Source organism: Mustelus asterias, chromosome 21, assembly GCF_964213995.1.
Source record: "Mustelus asterias chromosome 21, sMusAst1.hap1.1, whole genome shotgun sequence".
NCBI classification, from domain to species: Eukaryota; Metazoa; Chordata; class Chondrichthyes; order Carcharhiniformes; family Triakidae; genus Mustelus; species Mustelus asterias.
Genome location: NC_135821.1, coordinates 18,382,650 through 18,410,421, shown reverse-complemented (window position 1 = coordinate 18,410,421; position 27,772 = coordinate 18,382,650). Strand labels below are relative to the sequence as shown.

Genomic DNA, 27,772 nt, shown 5'->3' with positions numbered 1-27,772 from the left:
CTGCGTTCGGAACCGAGTTCAGGAGGAGGCCTTTCAGCCCCTCAAGCCTGTTGCGCCAGTCAATTAAACACGGCTGGTCTGTCCCCCAACTCCGCACACCTCCTATATATCTTAACAGAGGGCGGCGCGGTGGCACAGTGGTTGGCACTGCTGCCTCACAGCACCAGGGACCGGGGTTCGATTTCCGGCTTGGGTCACTGTCTGTGTGGAGTCTGCACGTTCTCCCCGTGTCTGCGTGGGTTTCCTCCGGTTTCCTCCCACGGTCTGAAAGACGTGCTGGTTAGGGTGCATTGGCCGTGCTAAATTCTCCCTCAGTGTAACCCGAACAGGCGCCGGAGTGTGGCGACTAGGGGATTTTCACAGTAACTTCATTGCAGTGTGAATGTAAACCTTACTTGTAACATTAATAAACTTTAACTTTAGTGGTCTAAATACTAATACTCGGGCTCGGGGGGGCCAGGGTCTGGGCAGTGTGCAGGTAGTAACATTCAGCTGCAATGTTATGAATGATTTGCTATTTAGAAAGTGTAAGAGGGAGCCGGGGTCCCTGCTCCAGAGTGACTCTGCTGGCCACTGAGGGGGGGGGATGGATATCAGGTGGCACTGCTTTCACCTCTGACTATGGGTGACCTCTGTGTACAGATATCTGCCGGTCAGCTGCCCCTGGACACCGAGATACTGAAGGACATCTGGACTTTTCTACAAGAGAGGGGCTGTAAAGAGAAAAGCGGCAAGGAGGTATCGCACAACCCCGCTCTGTAATAAGGGAACGGAAAGGTTGCCTGGATGCAGCAACGCACAGTGACACTGTGCTCATTTCCTTCCCAATTCTGAGATTATTTCCTGCTTAAGAAACAGAGTCTTGGCCCAAACTTTCTGCCATTGAATCTATTCAAGGCGGAGTTTGACAATAAAGAAGGGAGTCCCGGGTTAGACAGAAAACTGGATTGGAGATCACAACCAGATCAACACTGACCCTATTGAATGGCGGAGCAGGCTCAAAGGGCTGAATGGCCTACCCCCTGTCCTGTGTTGCTATACAGCTAAAAATCGGGTGGCTATTTAATATTCAGAACATGACACCAACCTGACGCTAGTCTGGGGAGAACCAAGTAGAGAGATATGCTGATAGAACGAGATGGCATCATCTGGCAGGAGTAGTTATTGGTTAGTTGGGCCGAATGGCCTGTTGCTGTTCTGTAGGTTCAATGGCAGCAATTTTAACCCAACCCGTCCATCGGGTTTCTGAGGGGATCGACTGCAACTCTGGCTCTGCAGCCCACCCTGATTTTAGTCTCCACCGTAACTCAGGAGGATTATCGGGCAGATGTGGGATCATTGCGATGACACCCCTACCCTACGCAACCTCCCTGTCCTAGACATACTGCAGCGCTGCAATGGTGCTAACCACTGTGCCACCGTGCCATCCTCAAGTTGCTTTACAAGGTGGTGTCTGTTACCCTTTGGAGGTGACTAATGAATGAATTTGGAGGCAATTATTCAAGAAACCTGCCCCTTAAAGACCGAATGTAAAAGATCCCAGTGCGATCAACCCTCGTCCAACTGGGAGGGTAGGAGGGCAGATCAGGGACAGAATCTGCCTGAAAATGAGGTGCCAACCTGGACACAGGATTGACACTCAGAGAAACACACTGGGAGGTAGGGGCAGCACAGCGGTTAGCACTGCTGCCTCACAGCGCCAGGGACCCAGGTTCGATTCCCGGCTTGGGTCACTGTCTGTGCGGAGTCTGCACGTTCTCCCCGTGTCTGTGTGGGTTTCCTCCAGGCGCCCCGGTTTCCTCCCACACTCCAAAGATGTGCGGGTTAGGTGGATTGGCCGTGCTAAATTGACTCTTGGTGTCCAGGGGACCAGCTAGGATAAATGCATGGGGGTTACGGGGATAGGGCCTGGTTGGGATTGTGGTCGGTGCAGGCCCGATGGGCTGAATGGCCTCCTTCTGCACTGTAGGGATTCTATCAACTCAGGATGAGTTCCACATTCCGGCACCAAGAGGCAGGAGCGATATTCCAGCACACGGCCATCGAATTCCTCCGAAGAACCCGGGTGTCAGGATGTGCATTTGCTTTGAAACACAAAGAGTGAAGTTTGAGGTCCTGTAAAGTTCAGCCCAGAATGTTCCAGTGGGGTTGTTGCCTCGCCAGCAAAGCAGTGTGTGAGCTGCTGCCGGCCAGTAACGCCTCCCTGTCAGCTCATTATTCACAGCTCCAGAGCGTAGCCTCGGCCTGGCCTGTCTATTCTGTCAATCCCGTGATCTCCCAGTGTGGGATTAACCGGCCCTTTACCCTGCAGCTGCCGATGACCAGCTTCAAAGAACGTACAAAGAATGTACAAAGAACAGTACAGCACAGGAACAGGCCCTTCGGCCCTCCAAGCCTGCACCGATCACGTTGTCCTATCTACACCAACCGCTTATATCCCTCTATTCCCCATCTGTTCATGTGTCAATCCAAATAAGTCTTAAATGTCGCTAACGTGTCTGCCTCAACCACCTCACTTGGCAGTGCATTCCAGGCCCCCACCACCCTCTGTGTAAAAAACTCCCCCCGCACATCTCCACTGAAACTTTCCCCCCTTATCTTGAACTTGTGCCCCCTTGTAATTTCTGCCCTGGGGAAAAAGCTTCCAACTGTTCACCCTCTCCATACCCCTCATAATTTTATAAACTTCTATCAGGTCACCCCTCAGCCTCCGTCTTTCCAGGGAGAACAATCCCAGTTTATTCAATCTCTCCTCATAGCTAATACCCTCCATACCAGGCAACACCCTGGTAAACCTTTATCTGTACCCTCACCAAAGCCTCCACGTCCTTCTGGTAGCGTGGCGACCAGGATTGGGCACAGTATTCCAAATGTGGCCTAACCAACGTCTGATACAGCTGTCACATAAACAGCAAAGGTTTACCAGGATGTTGCCTGGTATGGAGGGTCTTAGCTATGAAGCGGGATTGAATAAACTGGGATTGTTCTCCCTGGAAAGACGGAGGCTGAGGGGCGACCGGATAGAAGTTTATAAAATTATGAGGGGTATGGATAGGGTGAACAGTTGGAAGCTTTTTCCCAGGGTAGAAATGACAATTACAAGGGGGCACAAGTTCAAGATAAGGGGGGAAAGGTTCAGTGGAGATGTGCGGGGGAAGTTTTTTTACACAGAGGGTGGTGGGGGCCTGGAATGCACTGCCAAGTGAGGTGATTGAGGCAGACACGTTAGCGACATTTTATCTTGACAGTCACATGAACAGGCGGGGAAAAGAGGGATATAAAGGGTTGGTCTCGGTAGGCGCAGGCTTGGAGGGCCGAAGGGCCTGTTCCTGTGCTGTACTGTTCTTTGTTCTCCAGTGTAGTACTGGGGAAGTGCCGCACTGTCAGAGGAGCCACCTTTCAGCTGGGGCATTAAACTGAGGCCTCCAGACACCCTGGCAGGCCGACAGCACCATTTCAAAACAGGGGATTAGCCCCGACTTTGGGGACAATTTGAACCCTGAATTAAAATCACTAAACAGAGTGCGGCATTGCGATTTCTGGGATCTTGCTGTGTAGAAGAGGAGATCAGGGGCAGGACCTGTCTGAAAATGGGGTGCCAGCCCGGTGAAGCTACAAGACACATCTTGAACGGCGAAAGCAGCAAGTGACAGACAGAGCTAAGCGATCCCACAACAATTGATCAAATCAGTCCAAAGATGTCCCACAGAATGCAAGAGCAGGGATGAACTTCTGAGGCCATATAAGGCTCTGCTCAGACCCCATTTGGAATATTTTGAGCAGTTTTGGGCCCCGTACCCAAGGAAGCATGTGTTGGCCTTGGAGGGGGTCTAGAAGAGGTTCACAAGAATGATCCCAGGAATGAGGAACGATTGAGGAGTCTGGGTCTATAGTCGATGGAGTTTAGAAGGATGAGGGGGGAATCTAATTGGAACTTACAGGATACGGAGAGGCCTGGATAGAGTGGACGTGGAGAGGATGTTTCCACTAGTGGGAGGGACTAGAACTTGAGGGCGCAACCTCAGAGTGAAGGGACGCTCCTTTAAAACTGAGATGAGGGGGGATTTCTTCAGCCAGAGGGTGGTGAATCTGTGGAACTCTTGGCTGCAGAAGGCTGTGGAGGCCAGGTCATTGAGTGTCTTTAAGACAGAGATAGGTAGGTTCTTGATTAATTAGGGGATCAGGGGTTATGGGGAAAAGGCAGGAGAATGGGGATGAGAATCGTATCAGCCACGATTGAATGGCTGAGCAGATTCGATGGGCCGAATGGCCTAATTCTGCTCCTATAACTTATGGTCTTATATCTTAGTGTCAGGGGGATTAGCAAGGTAAATACGTGGGGTAATGGGGATAGGTCCTGGGTGGGATTGATGTCAGTGCAGGCTCGATGGGCTGAATGGCCTCCTTCTGCACTGTAGGGATTCTATGATTCACTACAGTTCCGGTTAGCAGGAATGGGGAGATGCCCACAAAATTTTAAACTTCTGTGGACAGAATTTCCCTGGGCAATTTTACACGTTGCTGGATATCATAGAATTCATAGAATCAGTGGGTGGCACAGTGGTTAGCACTGCTGCCTCACAGCGCCAGGGACCTGGGTTCGATTCCAGCCTTGGGTGACTGTCTGTGTCGAGTCTGCACGTTCTCCCCGTGTCTGCGTGGGTTTCCTCTGGGTGCTCCGGTTTCCTCCCACACTCCAAAGATGTGCAGGTTAGGTGGATTGGCCATAATAAATTGCCCCTCAGTGCCAGGGGGATTAGCTAGGGTAAATAAGTGGAGTTATGGGGTTAGGGCCTGGGTGGGTTTGTTGCCGGTGCAGACTCGATGGGCTGAATGGCCTCCTTCTGCACTGTAGGGATTCGATGATTTGAACTCATGTCTCTGGAGCTGTAATGGGACCTCTGCATTACTTGTCCAGTAAACTGTGCTACCGTTCCCAAGTAATCAAAGTCTGCCCTGCCAGTGACTCTGACATCCCACGGATGAGAAAAAGATCTGTCAGAGGTCCAGCACAGACACGATGGGCCAAGTGGCCTCCATAGAATACATACAGTGCAGAAGGAGGCCATTCGGCCCATCGAGTCTGCACCGACCACAATCCCACCCAGGCCCTATCCCCGTACCTCCATGTATTTACCCCCTGACTCTAAGGGACATGGCCAATCCACCTAACCTGTGCATCTTTGGACTGTGGGAGGAAACCGGAGCACCCGGAGGAAACCCACGCAGACACGGGGAGAAGGTGCAGACTCCACGCAGATAGGGACCCTAGCCAGGAGTTGAACCCGGGTCCCTTGCGCTGTGAAACCACCGTGCTGCCCATTTAGCTCAAATCTACGCTATCCGTCAATCCATTTCTAAAGCATCGGTGGCACACCACCAAAAATGTGTAGGTGAAGCCTTCGAGAAAGAGATCAGTTAAAGTTAAAGGTTATTTATTAATCACAAGTAGGCTTACATTAACAGTGCAATGAAGCTACCCCTGTGAAAATCCCCCAGTCGCCACACTCCGGCGCCTGTTTGGAGGGTGAATGATGACTCACCCGAGGAAGGAGCAGTGCTCCGAAAGCTCATGGTACCAAATAATACCAATTTTTTCACACCACGTGTGATATCAAGAAACATTACAGAACATTAGACAGAGCAAAAAATGTAGCTTGACAGCATCCTGGTTATAGAACTGAAGATATGTGCTCCAGAACTAGCCAAGCATCTACCCAGCAATGTGCAAAATTGCCTGGGGAAATTCAGTCCAGAATAGTTTAACATTTTAAATTTATTTATTAGTGTCACAAGTTGTGGTGAACCATCGTTGGTTCCCACCAGGTAGTACTGAGCCAGGGTCTGGCCAGTACTATGAGTCTGTATATATGTTACTGTTGGGGTTAGGGTTGGGCTGTTCTACATGTTACTGTTGGGGTTAGGGTTGGGCTGTTCCACATGTTACTGTTGGGGTTAGGGTTGGGCTGTTCTACCTGTAATATAGTTATTCTGGTACATCCCAGTCGGGCTCCGCCTCCTGGGAGAGGTATAAAGGTCACTGCTCTGTCTGGGACCCCTCAGTCTGGGATCGTGTATTATATATGGTAGCTCTATTGTAGTAGTCAATAAAAGCCTTTATTTCCTCGAGCATCTCTAGCCTCGTGAGTTATATCGCGCATCACAAGTAGGCTTACACTAACAGTGCAATGAAGTTACTGTGAAAATCCCCTAGCCACACTCCTGTTCGGGTTACACTGAGGGAGAATTTATCATGGCCAATGCACCGAACCAGCGCGTCTTTCGGACTGTGGGAGGAAACCGGAGCACCCGGAGGAAACCCACGCAGACACGGGGAGAAGGTGCAGACTCCGCACAGACAGTGACCCGAGCCGGGAGTCGAACCCGGGTCCCTGGCACTGTGAGGCAGCGGTGCTAACCCACTGTGCCCACCGTGCCGCCCCAGAAAGCAGGGCAACATTCAATTCAGCCAATTACTGACCATCAGTCTACTCTCAATCAGCAGCTAAAGGATGGAAGGCACAAAGTCAAGTGTTGCTAAGGGGCACTTGCTGAGTGAAACCTGGTAAGTAGTCTCACAACACCAGGTTAAAATCCAACAGGTTTATTTGGTAGTATGAGCTTTCAGAGCGCTGCCCCCTACTCTGGTGAAAATGTGGGGAGGGGCACAGCATTGAGAGGGGGTCCTGTGCCCACTGGAGCCACTCCACCCTGGAATGTTACTCTTGGTGCCTCCCGGCCAGGATCCCCAGATCTGTATTTCTAACGGTTGCTATGACATATGGCCCATAGATTTTCCGACCTTACAACAGTGACTGCATCTCTAAACCGCCTGCGGCTGCTGTGAGGCATGAAAACAAGTCAGTATTTCTTCACTTCCTTCCTGCCCATGTAAACACTGTGAGTTCATGCGTATGTGCATGTGTATGTAGTGTGTGCAGTACGCGTGTGTGCAGTGCGTGCATGTGTGCAGTGCGCGTGCGTGCAGTGCATGCGTGCAGTGCATGTGCGCATCGTTCATGTTTGTGTGTAGCATGTAGTGTGCATGTATGTAGTATGCGTGTGTGTGTAAGTAGTGCAAGTGTGCATGTGTATAGGCGTGTAATGGTGTGTGAGTATGTAGTGTGTTTGAGTGTATGGGTGTAGTATGTGTGCAGCATGTAGTGTGTGTATGTAGTGTATGTGGGTAGGTGATGTGTAGTGTGTGAAGCGTATGTGGGTGTTGTGTGTGTGTGTAGTGTATGTGGGTGATGTGTATTGTGTGTAGTGTATTGTGTGTGTGTGTAGCGTGTGGTGTAGTGTGTGTGATGTGAAGTGTGTCTGTGTGTGTGAGGGTGATGAGTAGTGTGTGTGTGTGTGTGTGTGAGGGTGATGAGTAGTGTGTGTGTGTGTGAGGGTGCTGTGTGTGTGTGTGTGTGTGAGGGTGATGTGTAGTGTGTGTGTGTGTGAGGGTGATGTGTAGTGTGTGTGTGTGTGTGAGGGTGATGTGTAGTGTGTGTTGTAGTGTGTGGGTGATGTGTAGTGTGTGTGTGTGTGTGTGTGTGTGAGGGTGATGTGTAGTGTGTGTGAGGGTGATGTGTAGTGTGTGTGAGGGTGATGAGTAGTGTGTGTTGTAGTGTGTGTGTGATGTGTAGTGTGTGTGTGTGTGTGTGTGTGTGTGTGAGGGTGATGTGTAGTGTGAGGGTGATGTGTAGTGTGTGTGTGTGTGTGTGAGGGTGATGTGTAGTGTGTGTGTGTGTGTGAGGGTGATGTGTGTGTGAGTGTGATGTGTAGAGTGTGTGTGTGAGGGTGATGTGTAGTGTGTGTGTGATGTGGAGTGTGTCTGTGTGTGTGAGGGTGATGTGTAGTGTGTGTGTGTGTGAGGGTGATGAGTAGTGTGTGTTGTAGTGTGTGGGTGATGTGTAGTGTGTGTGTGATGTGGAGTGTGTCTGTGTGTGTGAGGGTGATGTGTAGTGTGTGTGTGTGTGAGGGTGATGAGTAGTGTGTGTTGTAGTGTGTGGGTGATGTGTAGTGTGTGTGTGTGTGTGTGTGTGAGGGTGATGTGTAGTGTGTGTGTGTGTGTGTGTGAGGGTGATGTGTTGTGTGTGAGTGTGATGTGTAGAGTGTGTGTGTGAGGGTGATGTGTAGTGTGTGTTGTAGTGCGTGTGTGTGTTGTAGTGTGTGGGTGTGGTGTAGTGTGAGGGTGTGGTGTAGCGAGTGGTCTATTTGGGTGTTTATATTTCTATTTATGTATATCCTTCAACCCCCACCTTGTCCCCCGGTCACTATGTGTCCTCGCCCTGCACTAACGCACTATAACCTCTTTCACCCCAAAATCTACTGCTCGAAAACACCAGTCTCCTGGGAATGTTTTCAGCAGACCCGCCATCATTTTAATCCGGCACTTTGGTAGCAGGAACATGGAGGGTAAGTCAAGCTTATAAAGTATATGTAAAACAACCATTATTACTGCTCCATGACGCTTTATTACAGTGCAGTGTTTCAGATAAACATTTGCATCCACGGGATTTCCGCTTCAACACACTGGTGAGACATTCCAACATCATTCCATAATGCAGACAATTCCAAAATCCAAGAATGACTTGGTCCCAAACATTTCAGTCTGGAAAGGTTACAGAGTCCATCCAATCGCCAATTAACTCACTCGCTCTACACTTCAATCCACTCCCTTGGTGATATTTTCCACAACTTTCTCAACTTCACAGACAAAATAAATCCTTTTTCACTTCCCTGCTTGTCCCCAGCGCTTGAAGTAAACCACCTCAATCCCCCTGTTATAAATGTTGTGTTAGGGAGGGAACAAAATCAGCCCCGGGGTTACATTAACCGGGTCTGTTAGTTTTTTCATTTAAAACATACTACAAACCAATCCAAATCGCTTTCCGTGCTACTTTAATCAGTGATGAGCAACCAGATAAAAACTGTATTTATTTATCATTGTCACAAGTCGGCTTACATTAACACTGCAATGAAGTTACTGTGAAAATCCCCTAGTCGCCACACTCCCATTCGGGCAACACTGAGGGAGAATTTAGCACGGCCAATACACCCTAACCAGCACGTCTTTCAGACTGTAGGAGGAAACCGGAGCACCCGGAGGAAACCCATGCAGACACGGGGAGAACGTGCAGACTCCGCACAGACAGTGACCCAAGCCGCGAGCCTGGGTCCCTGGTGCTGTGAGGCAGCAGTGCTAACCACCGCGCCACCTACAAGAGCAGGTCAGAGGCTGGGAATTCTGTGGCGAGTAACCCACCTCCTGACTCCCCAGAGTCTGTCCACCATCAACAAGATACAAGTCAGGAGTGTGACGGAACACTCCCCACTTGCCTGGATGGGTGCAGCTCCAATACTCATGAAGCTCAACACCATCGAAGACAAAGCAGCCCCGCTTGATTGGCACCCCATCCACCGCCTTCAACATCCACTCCCTCCACCACCGATGCTCAGTAGCAGCAGTGTGTACCATCTACAAGATGCACTGCAGCAACTTCCCAAGGCTCCTTTGACAGCACCTTCCAAACCTGTGACCTCTACCATCTAGAAGGACAAGGGCAACTCTATTCTCTCTCCACAGATGCTGTCAGACCTGCTGAGATTTTCCAGTATTTCCTGTTTTTCTTTCAGATTCCAGCACCCGCAGTAATTTGCCTTTACCTGAAGGGCAGCAGACATATGGGAACACCATTCCTTCACTGTCACTGGATCAAAATCTTTATTTTTTTATATATTCGTTGGACATGGGCGTCACTGGCTGGCCAGCATTTATTATGTGGAGATGCCGGCGTTGGACTGGGGTAAACACAGTAAGAAGTCTAACAACACCAGGTTAAAGTCCCAACAGATTTCTTTGGTAGCAAAAGCCACTAGCTTTCGGAACAGGCTGTTCCTTCGTCAGGTGGGTGGGAGTTCTCCCACCCACCTGACGAAGGAACAGCCTGTTCCGAAAGCTCGTGGCTTTTGCTACCAAATAAACTGGTTGGACTTTAACCTGGTGTTGTTAGACTTCTTACAGCATTTATTGCCCACCCCTAGTTGTCCTTGAGGGCAGTGGAGAGTCAACCACATTGCTGTGGCTCTGGAGTCACATGTAGGCCAGACCAAGTAAGGATGGCAGATTTCCTTCCCTCAAGGACATTAGTGAAGCAGATGGGTTTTTCCCACAATGGTTTCATGGTCATCAGTAGATTCTTAATTCCAGATATTTTTTATTGAACTCAAATTCCACCATCTGCCGTGGCGGGATTCGAACCCGGGTCCCCAGAACATTAGCTGAGTTTCTGGATTAATAGTCGAGTGATAACACCACTAGGCCATCGCCTCCTGGAACTACTTCCCTAACAGCACAGGGGGTGTACCTACAGCAGTTCGAGGAGGCAGCTCCTCGAGGCAACGAGGTGTAGACAAAAAATGCAGAGCTTGCCAGCGACACGCACATCCCGTGAAGTAATTTAAAGAGTGTACATTGAAATATTCGCAGTCGCTGGGGATGTGTGAAATGTGGTGTGTCACGATGATAGTTTGATTCAGAGAGACGCACTGTTCAGCCTGACCCGCCCTCACTCTGCACCTGCCTTCCTTTGCAAAACCAGCCAGAATGGCAGAGTCAAGAACGTAGGAATTCGGAGTAGATTCGGCCCTCCAGTCCGCTCTGCCAGCCAATCCGATCATGGCTGGTCCTCAGTGTCCAATAAAACCAACAAGTGCCCTTAGCTCAAACACTGCAGGATGTCAGGTGGGCGCTCGCTCCGGGCGCTCACTCAGTCGCCTGCTCTGCCCCAACACCCTCACAACCATTTCTCTCAATTCACTGCACCGCCTTGCCAGCAGACCTCCAGTGGCATTGCTCAGAGCCAGTCAGCCAATCCACTGTTTCTTTTAAACCCACAGAATCCCAACAGTGCAGAAAGAGGCCATTCAGCCCATCAAGTCCACACCAACTCTCTGAAAGAGCATCTCACCCAGGCCCCACTCCCCTTCCCCAAAACCCCGCGCACTTACCATGACCAATCCACCTAACCTGCACGTCTTTAGACATTAAGGCTAATCCACCTAACCTACGTATATTTGCACACTAAGGGGCAATTTACCATAGCCAATCCACCTAACCTGCACATCTTATAGAATCTACAGTGCAGAAGGAGGCCATTCGGTCCATCGAGTCTGCACCGACCACAATCCCACCCAGGCCCTATCCCCGTAACCCCATGCATTTACCTTAGCTAGTCCCCCTGACACTAAGGGGCAACTTAGCGTGGCCAATCCACCTAACCTACACATCTTTGCAGTGTGGGAGGAAACTGGAGCGCCCGGAGGAAACCCACGCAGACACGGGGAGAACGTGCAGACTCCACACAGACAGTGACCCAGGCCGGGAATCGAACCCGGGTCCCTGGCGCTGTGGGGCAGCGGCGCTAACCACTGTGCCATTACTGCGCGGGATTATGCAGAGAAGATACTGAGAGACACAGGGCAGGTTATAGGATACAGGAAAAGTGCATCACAGGGCGTTCGACACAGAGTCTCCGCATTCTGAAACTAGCAGCAACAAGGGTTGAAATCAGACCCAGTGCCAGCGACAGAAACTGGCCACTATGTCAGCAAATCAATTGTTAGTGTGTACAGCAAACATGATCACAGATACACGAACCTGTTTGCAATGCAGTCACTTGCTCTGCTATTTAAGTCTGTAACTCAATTCCAGGTCTCTTTTATTTTTTACACAAAACACCTGCCTCAATTAGATTCCAGCCCGTAACTCTCTCCTGGCTAACTGCTATTACTGCTGCAACTTGTTTTCAACCCTGTTAGTCTGTTTGTCTGCAAAACAACACATCTCAAGGTAGTTTTCAGTGGAACTTGGTTCATAGATAAGGGTACGGCCCAAGGAGGAACTGATTAGTATCTGTCAACAATGTGGATCCTGATACCCCAGGAATTATTTTTAAAGAAGCAGTTGAAATTCTAGGTCTCCAGATCACCAACAGCCTGTCTTGGTCTCCCCCATGCCGACACTATAGTTAAGAAAGCCCACCAACGCCTCCACTTTCTCAGGAGCCGAAGGAAATTTGGCATGTCTGCTATGATCCGCACCAACTTTGACAGGTACACCATAGGAAGTATTCTTTCTGGTTGTATCACAGCTTGGTATGGCTCCTGCTCTGCCCAAGACCGCAAGGAACTACAAAGGGTCATGAGCGAAGCCCAGTCCATCACCCAAACCAACCTCCCATCCATTGACTCTGTCTACACTTCCCGCTGCCTCGGCAAAGCAGCCAGCATAATCAAGGACCCCACGCACCCGGACATTCTCTCTTCCACCTTCTTCTGTCGGGAAAAAGATATAAAAGTCTGAGGTCACGTACCAACCAACTCAAGAACAGCTTCTTCCCTGCTGCCATCAGACTTTTAAATGGACCTACCTTATATTAAGTTGATCTTTCTCTACGCCCTAGCTATGACTGTAACACTACATTCTGCACCTGCTCCTTTCCTTCTCCCCTATGTAATCTATGAATGGTATGCTTTGTCTGTAAAGTGGACAAGAAACAATACTTTTCACTGTATCCCAATACATATGACAATCATAGAACCATACAGTGCCATTCGGACCATTGAGTACAATAAGAACATAAGAAATAGGAGCAGGAGTAGGCCATCTAGCCCCTCGAGCCTGCCCCGCCATTCAATAAGATCATGGCTGATCTGACGTGAATCAGTACCACTTACCCGCCTGATCCCCACAACCCTTAATTCCCTTACCGATCAGGAATCCATCCATCCGCGCTTTAAACATATTCAGCGAGGTAGCCTCCACCACCTCAGTGGGCAGAGAATTCCAGAGATTCACCACCCTCTGGGAGAAGAAGTTCCTCCCCAACTCTGTCTTAAACCGACCCCCCTTTATTTTGAGGCTGTGCCCTCTAGTTTTAACTTCCTTACTAAGTGGAAAGAATCTCTCCGCCTCCACCCTATCCAGCCCCCGCATTATCTTATAAGTCTCCATAAGATCCCCCCTCATCCTTCTAAACTCCAACGAGTACAAACCCAATCTCCTCAGCCTCTCCTCATAATCCAAACCCCTCATCTCCGGTATCAACCTGGTGAACCTTCTCTGCACTCCCTCCAATGCCAATATATCCTTCCTCATATAAGGGGACCAATACTGCACACAGTATTCCAGCTGCGGCCTCACCAATGCCCTGTACAGGTGCATCAAGACATCCTTGCTTTTATATTCTATCCCCCTCGCGATATAGGCCAACATCCCATTTGCCTTCTTGATCACCTGTTGTACCTGCAGACTGGGCTTTTGCGTCTCATGCACAAGGACCCCCAGGTCCCTTTGCACGGTAGCATGTTTTAATTTGTTTCCATTGAGATAGTAATCCCATTTGTTATTATTTCCTCCAAAGTGTATAACCTCGCATTTATCACCGTTATACTCCATTTGCCATATCCTCGCCCACTCACTCAGCCTGTCCAAATCTCTCTGCAGATCTTCTCCGTCCTCCACACGATTCACTTTTCCACTTATCTTTGTGTCGTCTGCAAACGTCGTTACCCTACACTCCGTCCCCTCCTCCAGATCATCTATATAAATGGTAAATAGTTGCGGCCCGAGTACCGATCCCTGCGGCACGCCACTAGTTACCTTCCTCCAACCGGAAAAACACCCATTTATTCCGACTCTTTGCTTCCTGTCGGATAGCCAGTCCCCAATCCACTTTAACACACTACCCCCAACTCCGTGTGCCCTAATCTTCTTCAGCAGCCTTTTATGGGGCACCTTATCAAACGCCTTTTGGAAATCCAAAAACACCGCATCCACCGGTTCTCCTCCATCAACCGCCCTAGTCACATCTTCATAAAAATCCAACATGTTCGTCAAGCACGACTTTCCCCTCATGAATCCATGCTGCGTCTGATTGATCGAACCATTTCTATCCAGATGCCCTGCTATCTCCTCTTTAATAATGGATCCCAGCATTTTCCCTACTACAGACGTTAAGCTGACCGGCCTATAGTTACCCGCCTTTTGTCTCCTTCCTTTTTTAAACAGCGGCGTAACATTAGCCGTTTTCCAATCAACCTGGGCACTACCCCAGAATGCAACGAGTTTTGATAAATAATCACTAACGCATCCACTATTACCTCTGACATTTCTTTCAATACCCTGGGATGCATTCCATCCGGACCCGGGGACTTGTCCACCTTCAGTCCCATTAGTCTACCCAGCACTGCCTCTCTGGTAACATTAATTGTATTAAGTATTTCTCCTGCTGCCAACCCTCTATCGTTAATATTTGGCAAACTATTTGTGTCCTCCACCGTGAAGACCGACACAAAAAACTTATTTAAAGACTCAGCCATATCCTCATTTCCCACTATTAACTCCCCCCTCTCGTCCTCCAAGGGTCCAACATTCACTCTAGCCACTCTATTCCTTTTTATATATTTATTAAAACTTTTACTATCATTTTTTATATTAATTGCTAGCCTAGCTTCATAGTCTATCCTTCCTTTCTTTATCGCTTTCTTAGTCTCTCTTTGTTGTTTCTTAAATGTTTCCAATCACTTGTTTCTCCACTATTTTTGGCCACTCTGTACGCAGCTGTTTTTATTTTAATACTCTCCTTTATTTCCTTCGTTATCCACGGCTGGTTCTCCCTTTTCTTACAATCCTTGTTTTTTGCTGGAATATATTTTTGCTGAGAACTGAAAAGGATCTCCTTAAAAATCCTCCACTGTTCCTCAGCTATCCTACCTGCCAGCCTGCTCTCCCAGTCTACCTTAGCCAATTCATCCCTCATCCTATCATATTTCCCTCTGTTCAAACAGAGGACACTGGTTTGGGACCAAACTTTCTCCTCTTCCATCTGAATCAGAAATTCGACCATATTGTGGTCACTAGACCCAAGAGGGTCCTTCACAATAAGATCCTTAATTCTACCTACCTTGTTACACAATACCAGATCCAAAATAGCTCGTTCCCTCGTCGGTTCCGTAACATGCTGTTCAAGGAAACTATCCCGACAGCATTCTAAGAACTCTTCCTCCATTCCACCCTTGCCGACTTGAGTCTGCCAGTCAATGTGCATGTTGAAGTCCCCCATGACAATAAACAGGATTTACAAAAATAAATCAAATCAAACATTGGGAGAAAGTGCGAATGATGATTTTAAAGGATGTGGTGGGTTGTTAAGTTTAGAACCTTGCTGATTGTTTTTAGAATGTTGTGGATTGCCTCGGCTGGTGTGTGCAGAGTTTTCATAGCAGGTTGGTGGATGTGGAATGCCCTGAAGCCTCCTCAGGGAGATAGAAACTCTTCAGAAAAACAGTTTCTTCTTCAGCTTTTGGGTATAAAGCACTGAGGCCTGAAGGAAGGGCTGCATCGATAATAATAATGTCGGATTAACACAGCATGGATGTGTTCTCCTTCACTCGTCTGAGATAATCCTGTAAACTCCTCTGGCCTGACAAGCCTCTGTGATCCTCCAATTCCGAACTCTGACCATTTACACCCATCACTTTAGCTGCCTGGGCGCTAAGCTCTGGAATTCACTCTTTAAACCACTCTGCACTGCTGCCTCACAGCGCCAGGGACCCGGGTTCAATTCCCGGCTTGGGTCACTGTCTGTGCGGAGTTTACACGTTCTCCCCATGTCTGCGTGGGTTTCCTCCGGGTGCTCCGGTTTCCTCCCACAGTCCAAAGACATGCGGGTTAGGGTGCATCGGCCCTGCTAAATTCTCCCTCAGTGTACCCGAACAGGCGCCGGAGTGTGGCGGCTGGGGAATTTTCACAGTAACTTCATTGCAGTGTTAATGTAAGCCTACTTGTGACAAATAAAGAAACTTTACTTTGAAACCTACCTCCTTGACTAAGCTTTTTGTTACCTGTCCTAATATAGAATCCCTAGAGTGCAGAAAGTGGCCATTCGGCCCATCTAACCTGTACCGACTACAAGCCCACCCAGACCCTATCCCCGTAACCACACGTATTTACCCTGCAAATCCCCCTGACACTTGTGGGGCAATTTTAGCATGGCCAATCAACCTAACCCACACATCTTTGGACAGTGGGAGGAAACCCACGCAGACATGGGGGAGAACGTGCAAACTCCACACAGACAGTGAACCCAGGTCCCTGGCGTTGTGAGGCAGCAGTGCTAACCCCTGTGCCACCGTGCCGCTCATATCATCCATTCTCCTTCAGAAGCTTGGGGTATCTTTCTACATTCACGGCGCTATATAAATGCAGGTGGTAGCAGTAATAACATGTTAAACTATCGGAGCCATTTGGTTCAATTCCAGGCTGTAATTTACTCCGAGTCATTTATTTTGCTTTTGCCAACTTAGCAGAAGGCCTCCTCTGTGAACAGGCCAGCGTGCTGAACCGCTGTCTGAATGCTGGGCTGCTCATTCTCACACCCTGAGGCAGGAACCAGGCCAGTGCGGGGCTGGATAAAGCAGCATTGCAGCTTCCTGTCTCTCCGGACTGTGTTCTGCTGCAGTGCCTGTTGCAAACACTCCCTCCCCCACTCCTCCATGATACAGATTTCACGCAGGCAGTGCACAGGTACTAATCATCCAGTGGCAAATAGAAGCCATAGCAAAGTTACAGCATAGAAAGGGGGCCATTCGATCCATCAAGTCCATGCTGATGGCATGGAGCGGCATGGTGGCACAGTGGTTAGCACTGCTGCCTCACAGCGCCGGGTTCGATTCCAGCCTCGGGTGGCTGTCCCTGTGGAGTTTGCACGTTCTCCCCGTGTCTGCGGGGGTTTCCTCCGGGTGCTCCAAAAGATGTGCAGGTTAGGTGGATTGGCTATGCTATAACTGCCCTGTGTCGGTTAGGGGGATTAGCGGGGTAAATAAGTGGGATCTGGGTGGGATGTTTTGTTGGAGAGTCGGTGCAGACTTGATGGGCCGAATGGCCTCCTTCCGCACTGTAGGAATTCTATGGCCCAAAGACACCCAGGTGCCCTTTCTAATCCCACCTTCCTGAACCCGGCCCATAGCCCTGTAACTTACAGCACTTAAGATGCAGACCCAGGTACTTTTTAAACAAGTTTAGGGTCTCTGCCTCCAGCACCAACTCGGGCAGCAGATTCCAGGCACCCACCACCCTCTGCGTAAAAACATTTTTCCTCATGTCCCCTTAGCTATGGTCCTCATATCTTTAGAGGGATACGGGTAAGGGCAGAAGGTTTTTTTTAGTTAGGGCATCATGATCAGCGCGGGCATGGAGGGCCGAAGGGTCTGTTCCTGTGCTGTACTTTTCTTTGTTCAGGCGAACCTTGAAGTGATTGGCTCACGCAGGGAGAGTCTGGGGCTGGGCAGGCTTGGCTAACCAATGGCTGGGCCTCCACCAGAGTCCCACCCAACCTCACCCACATCCGCACACGTCACCTCTGCTTGGACATATTCCTAACCCCTAGCCGCCGCCACCCCCCCGGCCCTCCCCCACCACCACTCCCCCGTCATCGGTTCCTCCTCCACACGTCCCCATACTTGACACAGCCTCACCACCACCATCGAGGGCAATTGGGGTTGGGCAACAAGTGCTGGCACCGCCAGCAATGCCCACATCCCCAAGAAAGAATTTTCAAGGATGTTACTGGGACTGGAAGATTTGAATTATAAGCAGAGGCGGGATAGGCTGGGATTTTTTTTTCCCTGGAGCGTAGGAAGCTGAGGGGTTGACCTTAGAGGTTTATAAAATCATGAAGGGTAAAAATAAGGTGACTAGGCAAGACCTTTTCCCCAGGGTAGGGCACTCCAAAAGTAGAGGGCATAGGTTTAAGGTGAGAGGGGATAGATTTAAAAGGGACCGCAGAGGGTGATGCGTGTATGGAATGAGCTGCCGGGGGGGTGGTAGAGGCAGCTACAATTACAACAGAGGGATATGGGCCAAACGCAGGCAAATGGGACAAGTTCAGTTTGGGAAACCTGGTCCACCAAGGTTCTTGATTAATGAGGGGATCAGGGGTTACGGGGAAAAGGCAGGAGAATGGGGATGAGAAAAATATCAGCCATGATTGAATGGCAGAGCAGACTCGATGGGCCGAGTGGCCTAATTCTGCTCCTGTGTCTTATGGTCGGCATGGATGAGTTGGGCCGAAGGGCCTGTTTCCCTGCTGTACATCTTGATGACTCTAATTAAAAAATAAGCCTGCCTTCCCGCTCTGATTGGTGGAGGACTGGCTCCCCTTTGCACAATTGGATGATTCCCGATCAGACAATCTTTTACTCCACTCAGTGGGTAGGAGAGCGAGGGAGAGAGGCAGCCATTGCTGGCAACATGGGACTTCAGAACTGGAGCAGGCCATTCGGCCCTTTGAGCCTGCCCTGCCCTTCAACTAGAAGAGGGCTGATCTGTTGGTGGTTCCTATCTCCACTTGACTCCCTCCCTCGTCTATCAAGAAGCCATCTAACTCATCCTGGAACAGATTCAATGATCCAGCCTCCACTGGGACGGAGAGAGAGAGAGGGAGGGAGGGAGGGAGGGAGGGAGGGAGGGAGGGAGGGAGGGAGGGAGGGAGGGATGGAGGGAGGGAGGGATGGAGGGAGGGATGGAGGGAGGGATGGAGGGAGGGATGGGGAGGAATGGAGGGAGGAATGGAGGGAGGGATGGAGGGAGGGATGGAGGGAGGGATGGAGGGAGGGATGGAGGGAGGGATGGAGGGAGGGATGGAGGGAGGGATGGAGGGAGGGAGGGAGGGATGGAGGGAGGGAGGGAGGGATGGAGGGAGGGAGGGATGGAGGGAGGGATGGAGGGAGGAAGGGATGGAGGGAGGAAGGGATGGAGGGAGGAAGGGATGGAGGGAGGGAGGGACTCACAGCGCCAGTCTCCAGCAACCAGCTCAGTGGTTTGGAGAAGGGGATTGGAGGGTGGTGGCTAATCCCAAGGGTGGTGGTTCAGGCGGCCAGGATGGGGAATGATGAATCCCTTCTCCTACTTGCCTCTGACAAAACAAAGTAAAAATGGATAACTTAACCTGCCCCCACCCCGACCCTGACCTCAATCCCTCCTGGTTCACAACCTCACCCCCACTGCCCCGCCCCGCAGCCCCCCCACCCCCGGACAGGCATGGCTTAGTCAGGCGGGGGGTGGGGGCAGGTGGTGCCTACTTGGGCCTAAAGTAGCAACTGGGTCCCTGACCCACACCTCAAAAGAGACTTGCATTTATGTAGCACCTTTCACAACCACCAGACAGCTTAGCGGGCTCTACAGCCATTGACGTGCTGTTGAAGTGTAATCCCTATTGTAAAGTAGGAAACGTGGCAGCCAATTTGTGCACAGCAAGATCCCACAAACAGCAATGTGAGGGATACATATTGGCCAGGACACTGGGGTAAACCACCTCCCTCCCCCCCCACCCACACCGCCCTGTCTCGCTGTTATCCTTCAAAACAGTGCCAGGAGATCTTTCACACCCACCACAGCAGGCAGCTGGAGACCCGGTTAAATGTCTCGCCTGTAAGACAGCACCGCTGGCAGTGCAGCACTCCCTCAGTGCAGTGCCTAGCGGGGTGGGAAAGGACCCAGCAAGGTGTCCTCAGCCTGGGTGTCCTGCCGACCTGTTCATAACGGCAGCTTAGAGTCAGGACCCAGTGGAAATATCCTGGGGTCAGTGAGGGGAAAGTGGGAGGGTTTGTCCTCCTTATTTTAAACTTAGCCAAATGGCAGGTTAAAATCAGTAAGAAGTCTAATAACACCAGGTTAAAGTCCAACAGGTTTATTATAATATATACAGGTTTTATAATATATGCAGGTTTATATAAAGTCCAACAGGACTTTAACCTGGTGTTGTTAGACTTCTTACTGTGTTTACCCCAGTCCTACGCCGGCATCTCCACATCAGGTTAAAATCAGGGCAGAGACCATTCCTATTGGGAGTGGGTTGAAGGATGGTCAGACAGAAATCTCACCTCATGGGAAGGTTTTAAAGTTTATTTATTAGTGTCACAACCAACATTAACACTGCAATGAAGTTACTGTGAAAATCCCCCAGTCGGCACACTCCTGTTCGGGTTACACTGAGGGAGAATTTAGCACGGCCAATGCACCCTAACCAGCACGTCTTTCAGACTGTGGGAGGAAACCGGAGCACCCGGAGGAAACCCATGCAGACACGGGGAGAACGTGCAGACTCCGCACAGACAGTGACCCGAGCCGGGAATCGAACCTGGTTCCCTGGTGCTGTGAGGCAGCAACGCTAACCCACTGTGCCACCGTGCTGGGAGTTGGATTGGTGAAACCATACTGAATGTTCCGCTAACAGAGCCACTTCCCCGGAACACGTGCGTATTTCCAAATTCTAATCACAGAAAAAAATCACATCCTCTCCAGTTGTCCCTGAGCAATGGGCATCCTTCCAGGCTCCCCCGGGATTTAATGAATTCTGCGATTAGGAACCTGCATTTCGCCTTCAGACCATCGCAACGGGCCATTAATCCCCTTAAAATAAACAACTCGCAGAATTATATGCCAACACGTTATCGAGTGCGCTAAAAATAGCACAGAGAGTTAAGTACAGCTCTGCTGGAAGGTACTTCATCATCGGAGACAGGGCTGTGTTCCTTCACTGGCGTACTCCTTTTCCCATACTCCTTTTCCCATACTCCTTTTCCCATACCCCTGGGTCACACGCCATCCCCCTGACCCTGAGCAACCAACAGGAATTCCCAAAGGGAAAATCAGTCAATCTTGCCAATTAATCCTCCCAGTAAAAACTTGTCCAAACACATCTTGGATGCCTTCAGTGGGATTCCAGCTGATTATTGAAAATTTTTCAACTGGCGTTTCCTTAACATAGAACAGCTACAGCACAAACAGGCCCTTCGGCCCACAAGTTGCGCCGAACAATTTCCTTACCTTCTAGGCTCGTCTATAACCCTCTATCTTACTAACCTCCGTGAACCTATCCAAAAGTCTCTTAGAAGACTCAAGACTTAAACAAGACAGTCCCGGATAAAATCCAACTCGGCGGTGGGGGCGGGGAGGGGGGGAACCTCTTCATCCAGTGAGTGACGAGAATGTGGAACTCCTTACTAAGAGGGAAGAGTTGAGGCGAACAGCATAGATGTATTTAAAGGGAAATTTGATGATGACGCAAGGGAGAAAGGGATAGAGAGAGAGGAAAAAAGGGGGAGCGTGCTGCCTTCGAAGCAGGAACGGTGGCATTGGGTTTTGTGCGTTGAATTCGATGTGTGTTGGTGATCAGGAAGAGGACAAGAACTGGGCACATTCCATCACCGTTCCCCCCCTCTCCCCTGATGGGAGACCTTGAGTGTTGTAACTTCATGCGGGGAGCAAGAAGAATGTGCACACACGTGGCGAGCGCATACACGCGGCGAGCGCACACACGCGGCAAGGGCACACACGCGGCGAGCGCATACACGTGGCGAGCGCATACACGTGGCGAGCGCACACATATGGCAAGCGAGGACTTATGAACACACGCAGTGTGCAAAAAGGCATGTGTACGCGCAGTGAGTGAGAACGCATGCACACGCACAGTGAGTGAAAATGTTCCCGAGTGAGGGCAAGCGCACATTTATTTAATTTTATTTATTTGTGTCACAAGTAGGCTTACATTAACACCGCAATGAAATTACTGTGAAAATCCCCTAGTCACCGCAGTCCGGCGCCTGTTCGGGTACACTGAGAGAGAATTTAGCACGGCCAATGCACCCTAACCAGTACGTCTTTCAGACTGTGGGAGGAAACCGGAGCACCCGGAGGAAACCCACGCAGACACGGGGAGGACGTGCAGACTCCACACAGACGGTGACCTAAGCCGGGAATCGAACCCGGGTCCCTGGCGCTGTGAGGCAGTGGTGCTGACCACTGTGTCACCGTACCCATGTGCAATGAGCGGGAATTTGCGCGCACACCGAATGAGTTAAGAACAGTTTATCAACACACGAACATACAAATTCGGAGCAGGAGTAGGCCACTCGGCCCCTTCGAGCCTGCTCTCCCATTCAATAAGATTTGATTATAACCTCAACCCCACATTCCTGTCCACCCCCCGATAACCTTTCACCCTCTGGTTAATCAAGAATCTATCTAGCTCTGCGTTAAAAATATTCAAAGACTCTGCTTCCACTGCCTTCTGAGGAAGGGACTTCCCAAGACCCATGCCCCTCTGAGAGAAAACATTTCCCCTCATCTCCGACCGAAATCGGTGACCCTTTATTTTAACAGTGGCATCTCGTACCAAAATATGTAATGAGACTAAAGGCATACAAACACAAAACACAAACAGAAAATGTACAAAATATACATGTGAAGTACATGCAATGTGGAAAACATGTACAACACACATGCTACAACAAGCATAGTGCAACAACATGTGATAACACAGTGCGACATCCAAAAACCACACACGATAACATGCACAACAGAAAACACGCTACAATACCCAGAGCATGACAACACACATAGCACCATTAAAATGCATGTGCCACAGCATGCACAGTACAACATGCAACATGTAGAACACATCACAGCACACAGCGCTACAACACGCACAGCGCCACTGCACACAACACGGGTGAGGTTACGAGAGTGCCAGGTCAGGTAAAGGTTCAATCCTGCCTGCACCAGGTGAAGGAATTGCAGTCCTATTAATGTCGTCACAATCCCAGATGACCATATTCTGACCGGTGGTGATTTAACCCCAGGATCATGACACCTCAGGCAAGGGGCAAGGTGGAGAAGGCGGGACCTTCATGGATAACATCGGCTGGTACGGGAATTGAACCCGCGCTGTTGGCATCGCTCTGCGTCACTAACCAGCCACCCAGCCAACTGCGTTAAACTGACTCCCCAGATAGAACGCATGGGCATTGCGTTCAAACCAGCTTCTACAAGAGCAGCCCTGACACAACAGCGTAGCATCACTACCAACAACTGACCTCCGACTTTCGCAATCTTTTGCCTGACAAAGGCTGAAAGCAGACATCTCTCACACACTCACACCATTGACCCACGCACAGAGATGTACAGATACACACACTCTCTCACTCACACACACACACCAATATGTAGATACACAGAGTGACACACTCTCTCACACACACTCTCTCTCTCTCGCGCACACACTCTCTCTCTCTCTCGCACACACACTCTCTCTCTCTCTCACACACACTCTCTCTCTCTCGCACACACACACTCTCTCTCTCACACACACACTCTCTCGTACACACTCTCTCTCGCGCACACACACTCTCTCTCTCGCACACACACTCTCTCGCACACACACTCTTTCTCTCGCACACACTCTCTCTCTCGCACACACACTCTCTCTCTCGCACACACACTCACTCTCTCGCACACACACTCTCTCTCTCGCACACACACTCTCTCTCTCGCACACACACTCTCTCTCTCGCACACACACTCTCTCTCGCACACACACTCTCTCTCGCACACACACTCTCTCTCGCACACACACTCTCTCTCGCACACACACTCTCTCCCTTGCACACACACTCTTTCTCCCTTGCACACACACTCTCTCTCACACACACCCTCTCTCTCGCACACACACACACCCTCTCTCTCGCACACACACACACTCTCTCTCTCCCGCACACACACATACTCTCTCTCTCCCGCACACACACACTCTCTCGCACACACACTCTCTCTCGCACACACACTCTCTCTCGCACACACACACACTCTCTCGCACACGCACACTCTCTCTCGCGCACACGCACACTCTCTCGCACACACACTCTCTCTCGCACACACACTCTCTCCCTTGCACACACACTCTTTCTCCCTTGCACACACACTCTCTCTCACACACACCCTCTCTCTCGCACACACACACACCCTCTCTCTCGCACACACACACACTCTCTCTCTCCCGCACACACACATACTCTCTCTCTCCCGCACACACACACTCTCTCGCACACACACTCTCTCTCGCACACACACTCTCTCTCGCACACACACACACTCTCTCGCACACGCACACTCTCTCTCGCGCACACGCACACTCTCTCTCGCGCACACTCTCTCTCTCGCGCACACTCTCTCTCTCTCGCACACTCTCTCTCTCTCGCACACTCTCTCTCTCTCGCACACTCTCTCTCTCTCGCACACTCTCTCTCTCTCGCACACTCTCTCTCTCTCGCACATTCTCTCTCTCTCGCACACTCTCTCTCTCGCACACTCTCTCTCTCGCACACTCACACACTCTCTCTCGCACACACACACACTCTCTCTCGCACACACACACTCTCTCTCTCGCACACACACACTCTCTCTCTCGCACACACACACTCTCTCTCTCGCACACACACACACTCTCTCTCGCACACACACACACTCTCTCTCGCACTCACACACCCTCTCTCGCACACACACACTCTCTCTCTCGCACACTCACACACTCTCTCTCTCGCACACTCACACACTCTCTCTCTCGCACACTCATACTCTCTCCCTCTCGCACACTCACACACTCTCTCGCACACTCACTCACTCTCTCTCACACACTCTCTCTCTCGCACACTCACACTCTCTCTCTCGCACACTCACACACTCTCTCTCTCTCGCACACTCACACTCTCTCTCTCGCACACTCACACACTCTCTCGCACACTCACACACACTCTCACACACAATCACTCACACACTCACTCACTCTCTCACACACACTCTCTCTCTCTCTCACACACTCTCTCACACACACTCACACGCATACATATGCTCTCTCTCTCAAACACAGGCATAGCTCCGTCTCCCTGAACTTCAGAGTAAAGCAGCAAAGCAAAAACCAGGTTGCAGGACACAGTGAAGCGAGTTACACGTTACCGTCATGGTCAGGGCAGCCAGCTTGGGAGCAACAGGAAATCCAGATAAAGTTTATTGTCACGGTAAACTCAGCAACAGCTGGGGCAACCGCCACTTCCTGGATTCCCCACCCAATCACATTCCAAATACCAGCTCGTCCAATCAGGGGGCCCTGTGGCACACACTGCTCTGCCGATCAGTCGGTGCTGTTTGCCTGCACCACCCCCACTCTCCCAGCGGCTGCCGGACATAGACAGAGAGAGCCTGGCACTGCTCCACTCCCGACACTGCGGCCAGCGCTTTGCTCCTGGAGACTGGGACTGGGGCTTAAAGCAACACGCTCTGCACGTCCTCAGCCAGAGGCCAGAGGCAGGCGGACAAGAGGAGGCTGTCATCAAACAGTCTTGGGGGAAAAAGACTGCACGCAATTCACTTCATAGATCAGCAACAGTAAGGAAGAGGGACAGTCAAGTGAAGGCACGGTGGCACAGTGGTTAGCACTGCTGCCTCACAACGCCAGGGACTCGGGTTCGATTCCCGGCTTGGGTCACTGTCTGTGCAGAGTCTGCACGTTCTCCCCGTGTCTGCGTGGGTTTCTTCCGGGTGCTCCAGTTTCCTCCCACACTCCAAAGATGTGCGGGTTAGGTTGATTGGCCATGCTAAATTGACCCCATTGTCAGGGGATTAGCAGGGTAAATATGTGAGATTACGGGAATAGGGCCTGGATGGGATTGTGGTCGGTGCAGACTCGATGGGCCGAATAGCCTCCTTCTGCACTGTAGGGGTTCCATGATTTTATGATAGAAGGACAAGGGCAGCAGATACATGGGATGCCACGACATGCTGGAAATATATTGGCCATTCCTTCACTGTTGCTGGGTCAAAATCATGGAACTCCCTCTCTAACAGCACTGTGGGTGTACCTACATCACATGGACCTCAACGGTTCAAGAAGGTGGCTAACCTTGGGTGACTGTGCGGAGTTTGCACGTTCTCCCCATGTCTGCGTGGGTTTCCTCCCACACCCCAAAGATGTGTGGGTTAGGTGGATTGTCCATGCAAAATTGACCCTTTGTGTCCAAAGATATGATGTGGAGATGCCGGCGTTGGACTGGGGTGGGCACAGTAAGAAGTCTCACAACATCAGGTTAAAGTCCAACAGGTTTATTTGGAATCACGAGCTTTCGGAGCGCTGCTCCTTCCTCAGGAAGATGATGATGGGGCAGCGCTCCGAAAGCTCGTGATTCCAAATAAACCTGTTGGATTTTAAGCTGGTGTTGTGAGACTTCTTAGTGTGTCCAAAAATATGCAGATTAGGTGGATTGGCTATGGGAAATGTGTGGGGTTCTGGGAACAGGGTGGGGGAGAGGGCCTGGGTAAGGTGCTCTGTCAGAGAGTTGGTGCAGACTCGATGGGCCGAATGGCCTCTTCTGCACTGTGGGGATTCTATGATTCTAAACCAAACCTAGCCTTGGGAAAGGAAAGAAGGGTGATGAACAGAACTTTAAACTGATAAAAGTGGGGTTGGTAGGGGTACGGGTACGGGGTATCAGTCAGAAAGAATCATAATTAGTTTCACGCTGTTAAAGACAGGGTGAGGGGCAGAATTCAGAATGATCGAGATTGTCCAGGTGAGGAATGGACTAAAACTGCTGCACTTACAGGGAACAGGGAAAATCACAGTTGACATAGAACATAGAACATTCCAGCGCAGTACAGGCCCTACGGCCCTCAATGTTGCGCCGACCAGTGAAACCAATCTAAAGCCCATCTAACCTACACTATATTGGATAGGCACATGGAGCACACCAGGATGATAGGGAGTGGGATAGCTTGATCTTGGTTTCAGATAAAGCTCGGCACAACATCGTGGGCCGAAGGGCCTGTTCTGTGCTGTACTGTTCTATGTTCTAATATCATCCATATGTTTATCCAATGACCATTTAAATGCCCTAAATGTTGGCGAGTCCACTATATGGGGGCATCAGGAATGGGGGAGATGTTAGGGCCTCTTGTCTAAATAAGAACTTTAGACGTAAACACAAAGGGTGAGATTTTACGGCCCTGCTCATCCAAAAACTGGAAAATCCCGCTCAAGGTCAACTGACTTTCCCATGGTCTGCCCCGTGCCCGCTCCGATTCCCATGGGGGGGGGGGGGGGTAAAATTCCCGCCAAAGAGTGCAAGAGACAATTGGGAACAGGGAGTCAAAGGTTATTGGGGGGAGGGGAGGGGGGAGGAAGTGGCCTCGACGCCACAGTCAGAACAGCCAATGACCTGTTTCAAATGGAGGAGCAGGCCCAAGGCGGCGAATGGCCAACTCCTGCTCCGAATTCATGTCTTTTGAAGGAGTAAATGAGAAGCTCAAACTCAGTTTAGAGGCTGTGACACGGGGGTCTTCAGAGACACAAACTGGTCCCGGGTAGATAGGGAAGTATTCTTCAGGTAAGACAGGGGGCAGAATTTTATTGTCCTCAGACAGGTGAGGTGAGGTGGGGGTGGGGCGGGGGGGCGATAAAATTCTGCCAGTATCTTTCCTAACCAACTGCGCAGTGAATTTAATGGGGGAGGGGGAGAGACACACCCTGGGGTGCTCCCCCCCACCCCCCCCCCCAACATAACTGAGGCCGTTAAGAATCATAGAATCCCTATAATGAGATTGTGTGTCTCAAGATTTAATCTCTGTTTTAAATGTTAATTTGACCCCCGCCAGTCTGGTTTCCCAGACTTCGGGGCACCCAGGAGATTGCCACTGGATTCATCCTACCTGCTTTCACCACACCCCACAACTCACCAAGAGATACCACCAGGCCCCGAGTGACCTTCCTCCAGACCCTCATTCCCACTCCTCTCTCCCGTCATCCCGCCCACCCGTGGCCTCCAATCACTCTCCAAACTGAAATCATAGAAACCCTACAATACAGAAAGAGGCCATTTGGCCCATCGAGTC

At 50.4% G+C, this 27,772-nt stretch overlaps 1 protein-coding gene across 1 annotated transcript in view; it reads right to left on the bottom strand.

Moving 5' to 3' along the window:
• triobpb (TRIO and F-actin binding protein b) overlaps positions 1 to 24,914 on the bottom strand; it is a 124,510-nt gene extending 99,596 nt beyond the window's left edge. Inside the window, exon 1 of the mRNA XM_078237581.1 lies at positions 24,845 to 24,914. Within this exon, the coding sequence (XP_078093707.1) occupies positions 24,845 to 24,850 (6 nt within the window). The 5' untranslated portion in view covers positions 24,851 to 24,914. The remainder of the gene's footprint in view (positions 1 to 24,844) is intronic.
• Positions 24,915 to 27,772: the final 2,858 nt, after the last annotated feature.